Source organism: Sciurus carolinensis, chromosome 1, assembly GCF_902686445.1.
Source record: "Sciurus carolinensis chromosome 1, mSciCar1.2, whole genome shotgun sequence".
Lineage (NCBI taxonomy): Eukaryota > Metazoa > Chordata > Mammalia > Rodentia > Sciuridae > Sciurus > Sciurus carolinensis.
The window spans coordinates 72,827,513-72,842,376 of NC_062213.1; the positions used below are offsets into that span (position 1 = coordinate 72,827,513).

The 14,864-nt window shown below is 35.2% G+C and overlaps 1 protein-coding gene across 5 annotated transcripts in view; it reads left to right on the forward strand.

Annotated features, from left to right (window-relative positions):
- Positions 1 to 14,864, forward strand: part of Asph (aspartate beta-hydroxylase) — a 222,989-nt gene that overhangs the window by 169,436 nt on the left and 38,689 nt on the right. For all 5 annotated transcript variants that reach the window (XM_047553821.1, XM_047553827.1, XM_047553834.1 and 2 more), the window contains 2 exons: positions 1,746 to 1,835; positions 6,899 to 7,036. In XM_047553821.1, coding sequence (XP_047409777.1) covers positions 1,746 to 1,835; positions 6,899 to 7,036 — 228 coding nt within the window. The remainder of the gene's footprint in view (positions 1 to 1,745; positions 1,836 to 6,898; positions 7,037 to 14,864) is intronic.

The following is a 14,864-nucleotide window of genomic DNA, read 5'->3' on the forward strand; positions in this document are numbered from 1 at the left end:
TAAAAAGTGAAGTAACAAATGTAGTTTGAATAGGTCAACCACCCCTCCAAAAGCCTATATGATAGCTAAAAATATTAAAATAAAAATAAGCCATATTTTTTTCTTACCCATCTAACTGAATCCTTGTGAATTCACCAGAATCATATTTGGTCTACTCAGGACTGTGCAACAGAATTTTCTGCCATGATGAAATTTATGTTATCTATGCTGTCTCCTATGGTGGCCACTAGATATATGTGACCTCTGAATACCTAAAATTTGGTATTGTGACTGAGAAAGTGAATTTTAAATTGTATTTAGGTTTAATTACTTTTGATTTAAATAATTGCACATGGATAATAGCTACCACATTTAACATGTTGCTGATGGAATCACTATAAACATTTTCCATAGTACCATCGTCCACTTCTGTGATCTCTTTCTTTCACATGAGTCCAGTCAGATTCCAAACAGCAACCCACTGATTGCAAATAGTTTGTGTGTTTTATTTGGCCGGTACAGTTCTATTGCAAACAATTCTAATTGCTTGCCTGATTTGAGAATTTGGACATTTTGTATCACTGTGCAGATTTCTAGTCTCTTTTGAAAAGTCATATCTGGCCCCCAACCCTGGGATACAGAGCTAAGCAGTGATCTCCCTTAAGATGGCCCGTGCCCCTTATCTGACCCAGCTGTCACAGGGCCTCTGTAAACTTTTTCATTCCTTGCCAGGGTCCTACAGGGTTTCTTGCAGGGTCCTTGCAGGGTCCTGCAGGTTTCTCTGATTTAAAATGCTCTTACTTTTGGTTTGACCTAGGAAAACTTGATGGTATTCTCCCATCTTCAGAGACAGAGAAGCAAAAGCCAGCATGGTTAGTTCACAAACAAGAATGTTTGTGTGCCAGTCAGTCTGTTACTTGCTAATTTTCAATATTATGCAAATAAAATTTCTTCTTAGTGAAAGATAATGGGTTTCTTATGAAGAGGCCTCAAAGATGCAGATTTTTAGAAAAGAAGTCCTTGACATTTAAATATTTTAACACTTGTCCTTCTTTTGATTTTCTAGATTCATTCTCTTGCTTTAATATTTTCTCTTTTCTCTTTCTCTCTCTCTTTTTTTTGGAACATAAATTTCATTTTCAACCCTTGTGTGGGAGATGGAAGAAATCCACTAAATGTTTTAGAATAGAAATTATTTAATAAAAAATTACCACTTTAAAATCCAAATTTGTTTTAATACTTCTGTTTGTTTCATAAAAAGTCTCATTAAAAAGTCATGATGCATTTATTTTGAGAAGAAATAAATATTACTTGCAGTTGGGCTGCCATCACTTCAGACATGAGAAATTAAACATTTTGATTTGGGAATAAAAAGACACTAGACGACATATGGTCAGATTTAGAAAGCAAAATAAATGTGAAAGATACCAAACCACAGAAATTATTTGGAATATTAAAATGCGATTGTTCCCATACAGTGGTACACAAAATAGTATACTAATTTTATGAACTATTCAGTACTAATTAATGATGGATTATTGCTAAATTTAGCTTTCTGACCCCCTTTTATTTTTGCATTGTAAATATTAACCAGTAACCTCATTGCCAAGTGTTAATATTGAGATGAAATTTTGGTTCTTCAGCTTTCCTATATGACATACAGCTTTCCTGCATTCCATATTTCATATGTAGGGAAATTTATAAAAGTCAAGGAATGAAATCTGTTATTTAATTTTGGCACAAATACTAACACTGTTCTTTCTCAGGAAGGAATAGAATCCGGGGATCCAGGCACTGATGATGGGCGATTCTATTTCCACCTAGGAGATGCCATGCAGAGGGTCGGGAATAAAGAGGTAATGGGTTTGTGACTTCTCATTCTCCTGAATAGAAGAGAGAATGTCTAGAATGTTGACATCGATAATACACTGCTAAAAACAGTGATTTAACTATTCAACTATTTAAACTGTGTTTGAAACAACCCAACAACTCCAAGTTAATCATATGAAGGATTTTTGAGATTTGACTTTTATAGTTTCTTTCAAACAATCAGCTAATAATCACAAGAACAGTCTCTAAATTGGTTGTGTATGTGTGATCACTCACACATATGTAGATGGAAAGCATGTTTGTATGTATCTGTGTCTTTGTATATGTTTGTATCTGTGTAGAGAGATGTTGCCTTAGAAAAGAACCTTTAAAAATGTAAAATGAAGAAATATTTCTGAAACTGTTTAATTTTTTAAATATTTTAATAGTTTGTCTAGATTAAGTTTGGTTTTATTTTGAAATTTTAAAAGCAGTCTTTGTTCTTCTGATCCATGAGCCCACTGATCCTAATGGTTAATAAACATTTAATAAGGTTTAAGATGAAAATTTGTAGCTAGGGTAATAACAGGTACTGACACAAAAGAATGGTGCAAATACAAGAAGTTATGTGTTTTCTTTGTGATTATTTGTTTTTTCTTGAATATAGTTGTCAACTTTTGTAAATATAATATTGGACCGTCCATCCTGACGTCTTATACATAAATTTCAAACCCCTCTCGCCATCCATCACAAATGATGTGGCAAAGCCCCCTCTCCTGTCCTGCACTGTTGAAGAGGTTCTAGGCTCAGCTATTCTTAGAGTCAGTGAATGAAAAGGCAAAGTGAGGCACTGAATCTTTGTAACTGTTGCATTCCAAATTTGCATTAAAGTGTCATCTAAGGATAACACAGCTTTAGATTTCTAAAATTAATAAGGTCATAGGACCGTTTGGATAACCGGGGGCTCAGAGAAGCAAGGGGGTTTGTGACAGAGCAATTGCCTCCTAAAGACATGAACAAATTTGTGGTACTAGTGCTTTTGATAATTGACAGTTTTCAGTATACATTTCTATTAATCTGTATCTTTCCCCCTCTAACCTGCTGATTAATCAGCTAAAATAGAATGAGACAGTAGAGTGAAGAAAAAGAAGGGAGAAGAAATTGCTGGTTACTAATCACTTTTTCATTCCTTCACTCTTTTAGATGTATACGGTCAGTATCTTCTTTGAATTAAAGGAATAAGAAAGATTTTGCTACATTATCTAACACTGGATAAATGTTCATGTCTGACTACTATAAATATGATTGTCACTGATTAATTTATCTTTGAACATTTCAGAGTCTAGGCAAAGATAGATAAAAGAAGTCTGAATTATCTCACATCTTAGATAAAAACAGCCCTTACTTCAAGGACAAAGAATTCACTACTAACCACTTGTGAAGGGCTTGGTATTTGAACCCACGGGACTATTCTAACAGCTTAATTGTCATTAATATGCAAAGATCAATGCAGTTCTTGAGTTTAAAAAGTTCAGAAGGACTCATGCTCACAGGAGAACAGAGACAAGCCTGTAAAAGTCCATTTGATATTTCCGATACTGGGTGTTGAATCTCCATTTCTAAGTTTGCATATTAAGAAGCAACCACACTAAATATTGTCATGCATAGAGCCCTGCTCCAGCTGAGAGAGGGTGAACACATAAGAAGCAAACCCATAGCTGAAAAATGGATTTTAGGAAAGTCTTCATGAGAATGGACAGGAGTCACGCAGACATTTAGCATCAAGGGTTCCTGGTATTTCCATGGCTTCTAAATTCACATTCCTATATAGTCTCATTCTCCTGGTCCAGATTCATATATTTATCACCTTCTTATTGTCACCTCACAGATATCACACAGACAACTCACTGGTCTTTTCCTAAGCTGTTTTCCCCCTCAGTTCTCTCATTCCATGGTATTGCCAACTTCCAAGGATCAAGATTTGAGTCAGTTTTTTCCCTCTCTCCCCTCAGTCTAGTCCGGGGGAGACCTGGGATTGGCTTTCCGAGCTCTTTGACAGCCATTTCACTCTCCCTCCTATGCATGGGTGTTAATTCATGAGTGTCTCCTGCTACCTCAGTGACAGCTATAAGAACCTGGCTATTGTTTCTTGCTTTAGTCTCACTTTTTTTCTAGGCTATCCTGTGCTCGAAAAACCTGTGATGCACAATGAAGTCCCTTTGCACATAGTGGCATTTATAATCCTCCACAGACAGGTTGCAACCAGCTGTTCTCACCAAGAGTGTGTTCCCCAGTCAGCACACCAGAGACAGAGCAGGCCCAGCTGGCCAAGTGTCAGGCCCATTGCACAGACATGGCCCAGGTTTTCCTGAGTTCATGTGGGTGTGAGAGAAAACCACGCACAGCAATAATTCCATAAAAGTAGAGATGATATTGATGTAAAACACATTTAAGAAAATAACCCCGGTGGTTTTACTATTTCTTATGTTTTCTTTTGTGGTGCTAGGAATGGAACTCAGGGCTTCACACGTGCTGGGCAAGTGCTTTATCACTGGGCTACATTCTCAGCCCCTACTGTCTATTTTAGTCATTTTGATTAGATGTATATGATTCCTGATAAGATATGAAATAGTGAGGAGGAAATTTTCAGAGATTTCTAATTTGATTTTCTATTTTCTAGCAATTTTTATTGTAAAGGTGGTTTAGATATTTAGAAAACAATAAAGATAAATTCACTGGGTTCCCTATATATCAATGAAAGCAATTTTTAAAAACTCCTGACATGTCATTTTCGTGGTTTGGTTCCTCCCAAATGTTAAGTGACAGAGGAGTGCGAAATGTAGGGTCCTGTTTGACGCAGGTATACTTACTCCAATGCTAGAACAGACATTTTGGACAAACATGCTATTGTTAAGTGGAGGGACTTGCCCAGGCACCCTGCAGTGAGGACTGAAAACCCTAGGCAGAGCAGGCTCCTGAACCAGAGCTGTTTTGGCTTTCCTATAATTACTTATGCCTAGTCCTTAAAATGAATGACTGATGACTCAAAATTTAATGGCTTGTCAGACTTTCCAAAATATCATCTATTATACTTAATATTGCTATTCACTTTAACACCAAAAAATAAAAGGTTTAGGAAACAAATCCTAAATTCAAATTGGACAAAACCACACAGTCAAATTAACCTCAAATGTAAATGAAATGAGCCATTTTAACTTTCTGATTTTTAAAGAAACTCTCCTACAACTTACATGTACCTCAAGGAAAATACATAACAATGATTAAAATGTATGTTTTAATTGGAGATATTAATAAGAAAGATAATTAAATAAAAACATCTCTTGATAACTCTTTTTTTTTTTTTAATGATGCAAATATAGAAGGAGAGTTAAACAAACTGACAGGAGCCCTGGATTCTAGTACAGATATATAAACCTCAGTTTCCACATTTTTAAGATGGAATACTTGAACAGATCAAATGAGATTGCACATATAAAAGAGTAAACTGTAAAGTGCTGTGCTATTACCCTTCACCTTTCTAGCAAGAAAAAATTTGAAATATGAATGTTCATAGGCTTTTAAAAATTAATACTTTTATATCTAAATTAGATCTGTAGTTTTGTGAAGAAAATATTCAAGCCGGTACTAAGTGCCTTTTTATTGATCAGAATATATATTTGAAATCATTCTTCAAAAGCTATCAGTGGATCAGACTTGTAGAAATGAATGGGATAATATTCAGTGCAGCACTAGGAAAACCTTCCATGCCAAAGACAATGGGGCATGCATGTGGGGGAGGGGTAGCATATGGGAGGACCACTTGGGAGCATATGGCTGACTGGGGGGTCTTTTAGAGGAGCCATATGGAGCAAGGCACTCCATAGCCAGTGGTCCCTGAAAAGGCTTGTTTTCTAAGAGGCCAGTTGTATCATGTTACAGCCAGCCTAGAGCCACAGATGCTGTCCCTTATGGCAGAAAAATTATATACATTAGGAACAAAAATTCCCTTCTTAAAAATCTAAAATGGGCTATCATTATATTTTTTTGTCAACTCAGAACAATGTTTCCTTTCTTTTTGCTTAATTTATACTCTGTCACCCTGGAATAGATGGAGTGGCTTTCTTAAATGTGGACATGGAAAGAAAGTACGCATGAAAAGAAATCATTCTCTATTTTGGCATCCCAGCTCTGTAAATGCAACTGTCTTTGAAGTAATCATTAAAGTCTTAGAGCAAAACAATAATAGAACTAATGAAATGAAAGCTAAAATATAAGCATAATCTTCTCTGGTATCTTAAGTTACTTATCTGTTTAACGAATGGTCCTGGAGTGTGCTAGGTGCTGGTGGGAGACAAAGCGCGTGGGGAAATGAGTCATCCAGTATTCACAGAGCTTACAGCTCGAGTGAAATAAAATACATGTGTTCATTTATACTAAAAGGTCATAATCAGAAACTCAGTGCAATAGTAGTATTTTCACCAGATCTCAACAGATTTGGCTACTTAATAGGCAAGCTTTTATTTAAATACGTCAAAGTACAGACAGTCCCCAACTTAAGGTTGGTGGACTCAAAATTTTTCAACTTTATGTTGATGTAAAAGCCATATATGTTCGGGAGAAAATCTATTTTGAATTTTGATCTTTTCCCAGGCTAGAGATGTGTAGTACAATGTTCTCACCATACTGGACAGTGACAGCAAACTACAGACCCCAGTCATCCATGAAACCTCAAAGAGGAACAGTCAACACTTTACAGTGAACTGTGTTGCTAAACTACAATGTTCTATAGATTAGGTGGATTAAATACATTTTCAACTTAGAGTATTTCCAACTTGCAATGGATTTAATAGTACATGACTCTATTATAAAATTAGGAGCATGTGTCTGTCTTTCTTTTCCTTCCTTCCTTCCTTAATTTCTTCCTCAGGGTCTCTCTATGTTGCCCACGTGTCCAAGCAATCATCCACCTCAGCCTTCCAAGTAGCTGGGACAACAGGCATGTGCCACTGTACCAGTTTATAATACTTCACTTTTAATGTCTGAATCTGAAAACTAATTAAAACATTTTGTTTGAAGAGTCGTGTGGAGCACAGTCTTTCTGTTCTTTCAGGCATACAAGTGGTATGAGCTGGGGCACAAGAGAGGACATTTTGCATCTGTCTGGCAGCGCTCGCTCTACAACGTGAATGGTTTGAGAGCCCAGCCTTGGTGGACCCCAAGGGAGACAGGCTACACAGAATTAGTGAAGGTGAGTGTTAACTTAGTATTGTCCTGACCTAATTTCTTGCCTATTTCCTGCTCAAAATCAGAATGTTAATCATGGAAAGAAATGTCAGGGAGAGGATGCATTTTACTTCCAGTAATATTTTCAAAAGCTAGTTAAAAAAAAAAAGGATCTCTTCATTCCCTTGGCTAAAGGTATCATTTATAGGATAAAATAGGGAATTTATTTAGAACAGTGATTCTCAAACTTTTTAGTCTGAAGATTCCCATATGCTATTAAAAATTATTCAGCAGACAAGGAATTCTTGTTTATATAGGTTTTATCTGCCCAGGTAATCTTTAGAATTTAAGACAAATAAATTTCATTTTTATGTATGAATTCTTCAAAAAAAACAGTAACCCCATTACAGGTTAATATAAATAACTTTTTTACAAAATAATTATATTTTCAAAATAAAATATAGTGAGAATATTGGAATTGTTTTTTTATTTTTTATTTGTTTTAATTAATTATATATGACAGTAGAATGTACTTTGATATATATATATATATATATATATATATATATATATATATATAATGGAGTATAATTTCTCATTCTTCTGGTTATACATGATATAGAATACCACTGGTCAGATAGTCATATATGTACACAGGGTAATAATGTCTGATTCATTCTACTGTCCTTCCTATCCCCATACCCCCGGCCCTCCCTTCAATCCCTCTACCTAATCTAAAGTAACTCTATTCTTCCCTAACTCCCCCACCCCATTGTGAATTAACATCTGCATATCAGAAAACATTTGACTTTTGGTTTTTTGAGATTAGCTTATTTTGCTTAGCATGATATTCTCCAGCTCCATCCATTTACCAGCAAATGCCATATTTCATTCTTCTTTAAGGCTGAGTAGTATTCCATTATATATATCTATAGATATATAGATATATCTAGAGATATATCACATTTTTAAAGTCCATTCATCTGTCAAAGGGCACCTAGGTTGTTTCCATAGTTTATCTATTGTGAATTGAGCTGCTATAAACATTGATGTGGCTGTGTCACTGTAATAAACTGATTTTAAGTCCTTTGGGTATAAACCAAGAAGTGGGATAACTGGGTCAAATAGTGGTTCCATTCTAAGTTTTCTGAGGAATCTCCATACTGCTTTCCATAATGATTGCACCAATTTGCATTCCCACCAGCAATGTATGAGTGTACCTTTTTCCTCACTTCCTTACCAACATTTATTGTTGTTTGTATTCTTGATAACTGCCATTTTGACTGGGGTAAGATGAAATCTTACAGTAGTTTTGATTTATATTTTTCGAATTACTAAAGATGGAATTGTTTTATATTTTTACAAATCTTTTTAAAATATTGGATTCATAGGAACTGGGAATATTCTCTTATCTACTTCACACATACATTAGAGCTCTGATATTATACATCTTGTATCCTCTGGAAAGTTCCACTATGTTTCTGTGCTGAAATAAACAAGAAAAGAGAAAAGAACATCTTTGTATTATTTGGAAAATAGTTTTGATCTTTCCAATGTTCCTCAAAGAGTCTAGGGAACCACCAGGTGTCCCTGGACCATGCTTTGAGAACCATTGATCCTGAGGCTATGGAAAGAAAAAAAAGTTATAAATATTTTTAGAAAATGTTGTAGCAGATATGTAGGATAGGGAAACCAATTCTAACAACTTAATAACTATAAAAATGGAATTTTTTATGTTGGTAAGTTAAATTTGAACTTTTTAACCATTTGCTTTGTGATTTCAGTAAGTAGGTGGTCAGAAATTTACTTTTGCTCATTCTTCTTAGATGCATTAGTAAAATGGGACTCATAGTTAATTTACTCATTGTTTTAATAATATTATTTTCTACTCAAAATGTAAAAATGTCATATACCCTAAGGGTTAGATGGGCTTCTGTGTGCTGACCTCAGAAATCTGCCATTTATACATGGTTTATAGGAGATAATATTATAGAATATTTATATAATGTTTGTGGAAGATATTATTATTGATTTTAAACAGTTTATTTTACTGTTTATGGGAAGGAAGCAGGAAGGGAAGAACAGGAGTGGCAAAATATTGGTAATTCTAGAATCAGTGCGATAGGTAAGTTCACATTATTACACTCTTCTTTCTACCTTTGGGTGTATATTTAAAATTTTTCACAATTTTTTGTGAAAGAGCATCTTCTATAACATGTAATGTATCTTCAAAACACATAAGACTTCACTGATTAATTGGTCTACTTGGAGAAAAGAAAAGTTTCAATGTACTTATATCAAATTGGTCTTATTTGACTATGTTTATTCTACATTTCATTATAAAAGCAGACTTTATAATTATCTCAATCCACATATTAAAATAGGTTGCCATCACTTAGGCTTTGAATACTTTAAAGATGAGAAAACCATGATATGATGACTAAATATAAAGGTTAATTTCAAGACACTCCATATCCAGAGCAGACAGAGCACAGGAAGAGCATCTTCCTTGATAAATCTGCTGCATTGAGCACTGTCAGCGATTCTGTTCCTTTGTAACATTCCACCTTCCCTCAGATCAGATCACACTGAACTCTTTTGGATTCATCTCCCCCATTTTTCCAATTCTCTTTGTGAATTTGCTTCCTTGCTAATAGTTTTTAGGATGCTTCCAAATTCAAGTAACAGGAACGAAAATCAAACCTGGCTCGAACAACTAGGATCTTTATTGATTCACATAAATAGAAGCCTAATGATAGGGCAGGCTTTGGGGTAGTATAATGGGGAGAGATTTTTTTGGCTCTACACTTTCGCTTTGGTCAGCTTTGTCCTGTGCTGGCTGCCAGCAGTTGGATAGCATTGTTGAGCCACCATGCCAACCCTAAATGCCTTTTAGAAACCTCCTAGGAGACCCTTTCCTATTGATAATTACCATGTCATGTGGGCATTCATTGTTACAAAGGAGTCTGAGACCCCAAGAAGTAGCTGGCAACAATCTTCCAGAAAGAAAGAGAAAGTATCTCTCCACCAACCTAGGAGCAGTATTTTCCTTTATTCTGAGCCACTCTCAGTCAACTTATGTCAGTAACTCTGGATCAGTTACTGGCAAGGGGCTCTGAGGTAATCCTTAAGCCAGCCAACAGGTTATCCCCAGGGAGCCAGTATAGGATCAGCTTCTTTTTAATTGAATAACCTATCAGGGGCAGATGGGCACCCCAACAAAGTCAGGATCCTGTTAAGAAGAAGGAAGAGGCATAAAGGAAGTTGAGGATGAAGCTGACATTTCAGGATCCTTGTGTGTGCACTTGGACCCAAATATTGTTCTTGTTTTCTCTTCTTTTTTTTTTTTTTTCTTTCATTCATTTTCTAAGAAGTCTTCTGCATTGTGGTTCATCTGCTGAGAAATTTTTTATTACAACTATGCTACCCAAATAGGCGACCCAAACACTTCTTTGTGTTTTATCTACAGATAAATTAATTTACAATGTAAACTCCTGGCTGGTATTCTTTTCTAACTTTATGTTGGTCAGGATCTTGAGTCCATTTGGGATTCTATAGCAAAATGCCATTAACTGGGTGGCTTATGAGCAGCATAAATGTATTCCTCAGGAATCTGGAGACTGAGAAATCCAAGATCCAAAATGCCAGTAGATTTAGTGCCTAGTGAGGGCTTCCTTTCTGCTACATATATGGTGGTCTTCTCTCTCTGATGAGGGCTTGCTTCCTGGTTCATAGATGGTGCCGTCTCTCTGTATCTTCACATGGTGGAAGAAGAGAGGAAGCTCTCTGCATAGTATTGAAATAAATTTAGTGGAAATGTCCATCTAAATGATGAATAATAGACAAATATGGCATATTTTCACAATTGCGATAAAAAAAAAAAAATGAAGCACTGATTCCTAGTAGAATGTGAATGGATCTTAAAAACATGATACTAAGTGAAGGAAGTCAGTCATAAAAGACCACATATTACATGATTGTATTCATATGAACTGTCCTATTTTGGCAAATTCATAAAGAGAAAGAAGATTGGCATTTTCCAGAGTGTGAAAGATTGGGGTAAAGGGGAGTAACTGCTAATGGTTAAGGGGTTACTTTAAAATTAAAGTAAAATTAAAATTCTAAGATTAAGTTTTAAAATTAAGTAAGGTTGTTGGTTGTACAGCTCTGAATATACCAAAAACCACAGAGTTGTAAAAGGTAATTGAGTGAATTTTATGGTTCATGAATTATATCTCAATAAGGCTGTTAAAAACAGGCAACTGTCTATCAAAATACCAATGACATTCTTCACAGAACTGGGAAAAACCATTCCAATATTCATTTGGACAAATAAAAGACCAAGAATAGCCAAAGCAATTATAAGTAAGAAGAGAAAAATGCTGGAAGAATCATAATACCTGACTTCAAGTTATACTACAGAGCTATGGTAACAAAAACTGCATGGTAATGGTATAAAAACAGATATAGAGACCAATGAAACAGAATAGAAGACGCAGAGACAAATCCACAAGGATGCAGTCATCTGATCCTTGACAAAAATGCCAAAAACATATGTTAGATAAAAGATAGCCTTTATAACAAGTGATACTGGGAAACTAGTTATCCATTTTGTAGAAAAATGAGACTTTTCTCTCACCCTGCACAAAAGTCAACTCAAAATGGATGAAAGACCTAGGAATTAGACCAGAACCTCTCCAACTCCTAGAAGAAAACTTAGGATTAACACTCCAGCACACAGACACAGGAAACAATTTTCCCAATAAGACCTTTAAAGCTCAGAAAATAATGCCAAGTGTTAATAAATGGGATAACCTCAAAAAGTTTCTGCACAGCAAATGAAACAATTAAAAATGAAGAGAAAACCTACAGAATGGGAGAACATTTTTACTAGCTACTTTTCTGACTGAGGATTAATATCCAGAATATACAAAGAACCCAAAAACTTAACACTAAAAAGTCAAATAGCCTAATTAATTAATTGTCAAATGAACTAAACAGATGCTTCTCAAAAGAAGAAGTACAAATGGCCAACAAATATATGAAAAATGTTCGCCATCATTAGCAGTTAGGGAAATGCAAATCAAAACTATACTGAGATTTCTTCTTATTTCAGTCAGAATGGCAGTCATCAAAAATATCAACAATAATGAGCACTGAAGAGAATGTGAGGAGAAAGGAACACTTGTACTTTGTTAGTGGAATTGTAAATTAGTACAACCACTATGGAAATTAGTATGGAGTTTCCTCAAAAGACCAGTAATGGACCACCATATAGTTCAACTATACCACTCCTTAATATTTATCCTAAAGAATTAAAATCAGTATATTATAGCAATACAGCAAAACAATTCACACAAGCCAAACTATGGAATCAGCCTAGGTGTCCATCAACAAATGGCAGGATAACGAAAATGTGAGATATATATATCTCATTGTGTGTGTGTGTGTGTGTGTGTGTGTGTGTGTATACATATACACAATGTAGCTTTATTTAGCCATTAAAAATAAAATTATGTCATTTGCATGGAAACAGATGGAACTTGAGAACATTATGTGAAATAGGACAAACTTAGAAAGTCAATGGTTGTATGTTTTCTCTCATATTTAGAAGCTATAGAGGAAAAAGGAAAAGAAGCAGTGGGGTGGTGAAATCTCATGAAAATCAAAGGGAAATCAGAAAAGTAGAGGAAAGAGACTAGGGGGAGGAAGGAGGGGAGAGAGATGGGAAATTACATGGGCCAAATTATATTGTTATATTGTGAGCATGTACGAATATGTAACAACAAAACCCACCGTTATGTACAACTATGTTGCACCAATTAAAAATATGGAAAAAAATAACTAAAAATAAAAATAAGCAACTGTGATAATATGTGATAGTTCAAATATGTTTAAAGTAAGTAGGTTTCTGCAGTTTGTTGAAGAACCTAACTTAATCATCTCTAAAGCAGTACGAGGGAAACAGCTCAGAACCTGTGCTCCATAGCCACATTGCCTGGTTTGATTTCTGGTTTATTACTTATGACCTATGTGGCAATGAGTATATCCTTCATGTTTTAGCTCATTATCTGCAAAATGCCTATAATAAACTTAATTCTTGTTATGTTCTGATGATTATAGTTTTGATTTATTACCTTGTTTTCACAGAAAAAAAAATATTTTCTAACTTTTAAAATATGACCTGGAAAGTCAAGTTTTAAGTAGTACATATGATTGAAATAGTAACATAATTACAAACATCTATTAAATGCTGCTTATCTGCCATCCATGTGTTGAACATTTTTATATGTAATATTTCTAATCTTTACAGCAGCTCTAGAAGATAGGTATTCTTGTACCCATTTATATATGAGTAAAGTAGGGATTAGAAAAGTTAAGAAATTTGCCTAAGGTCCCGTACTTAATGATGACAGGGTTGATTTTTGTTCTCAAATTCCACACCCTTGCTGGTACTCCACAGCTGCCCTCAGAGTTACTGGTGTTTTTTCTCTTAGATCTTGTGTCCTCCTTTTTGCTAATTAAGTGATTCAAAATTCTGTTTAGTTGAGCTTCTTGATTTCAGCCCTGCCTGTTTCAAACTTTACTTAAGAAGAAGAGTTAGGCCTGGGTGTTAATCACAGGGTCCTCAGCATCATGGCATCTCAGTCTGTGTGACATGCTGTGTTTAAAACTCAGTACTATGTGAGAGTTTTACTTTGCTAACTACCTTTGTTGGCAGCAATGTTAATGTTATACATCATTATGACTTTTTAAACAGAAAGTCATGTCAAGGTGACCATTTCCCAGTAATGACTATGATGTACAGAGAGCCAGCTGTGTGAGGAATACAGGGCCCATTGACCATTTAGTTGACAAACACTTGCATATGAAGATATACTTTATTTCCAAATTACAGATTTGAATATTCTCAACCATGGATTATCATCCAAGCATTGATATCTTAAAATAGAAATCTAGACCTGTCAGCTGCCAGGTTTGGCCAAAATACTTTTAGAATAATAATGCAGATTGTGGCCATTGAGTGATTGTTAACCACCATGAATAGTACATTTTCATTTAAGTTATTCTCAGTGTATGTTCCACAGAGGTAGAGTGTAGTTTTTTTGGAGGCATAGAATAGCATTCAGTAGATGTCCTCTGTGTTTTTTTTTCCCCTTTTGTCAAGTTGTTACTGTTCTTCATTGCATAACTCATAATTCAGCAGATCTGACACTGGGGGTTATGCAACTCAATGAAAGAAATTAGAGAAAAATATTTCAGTAGTTTTCCCCTTGAGGCTTATTTTCATTAGAAATGAGTAGTTATTGTCCAAATCACCAATATCAAAGTGCTAATTGCCTTGAGGGTATTTAACATAGAAACTGAAACAAAAATAATGGATTAAGGTCTTTGCTAGGTTAGAAATCGAAATGATTTTTTGTAGTCAGAGAAAAGCCATCATACATTAAGAGTGTTGTTCTTCCCTTTTTGAGATTAACTCTTTAATCCACATGGAACTTGTAGGCATAGAAACCAGGCCCAGTGGCTAGGGAGACTGAGACAGGAAGGCTTCGAGTTCAGAGCCAGTCTCAGCAATTTAGGGAGACCCTGTCTCTAAACAAAATATAAAAAAGGGCTGGGGGTGTGGCTCAGTGGTTGAACTCCCCTGGGTTCAATACCTGTTACCAAAAATAAAAATAAAAAATAGAAGATGAAAGAAAAAGAAACCTCTTTTCCTACTACCTAACACAAGGAAAAGTGTTGAATTCTGCTTTCTGAGCTCTTCAGAGCAACTGGTCCGATGTAAACAAATAACAGCACTTATAAATTTGCCTTTCTTCATATTGCCCTTTTATTACAGCTGGAGAAGT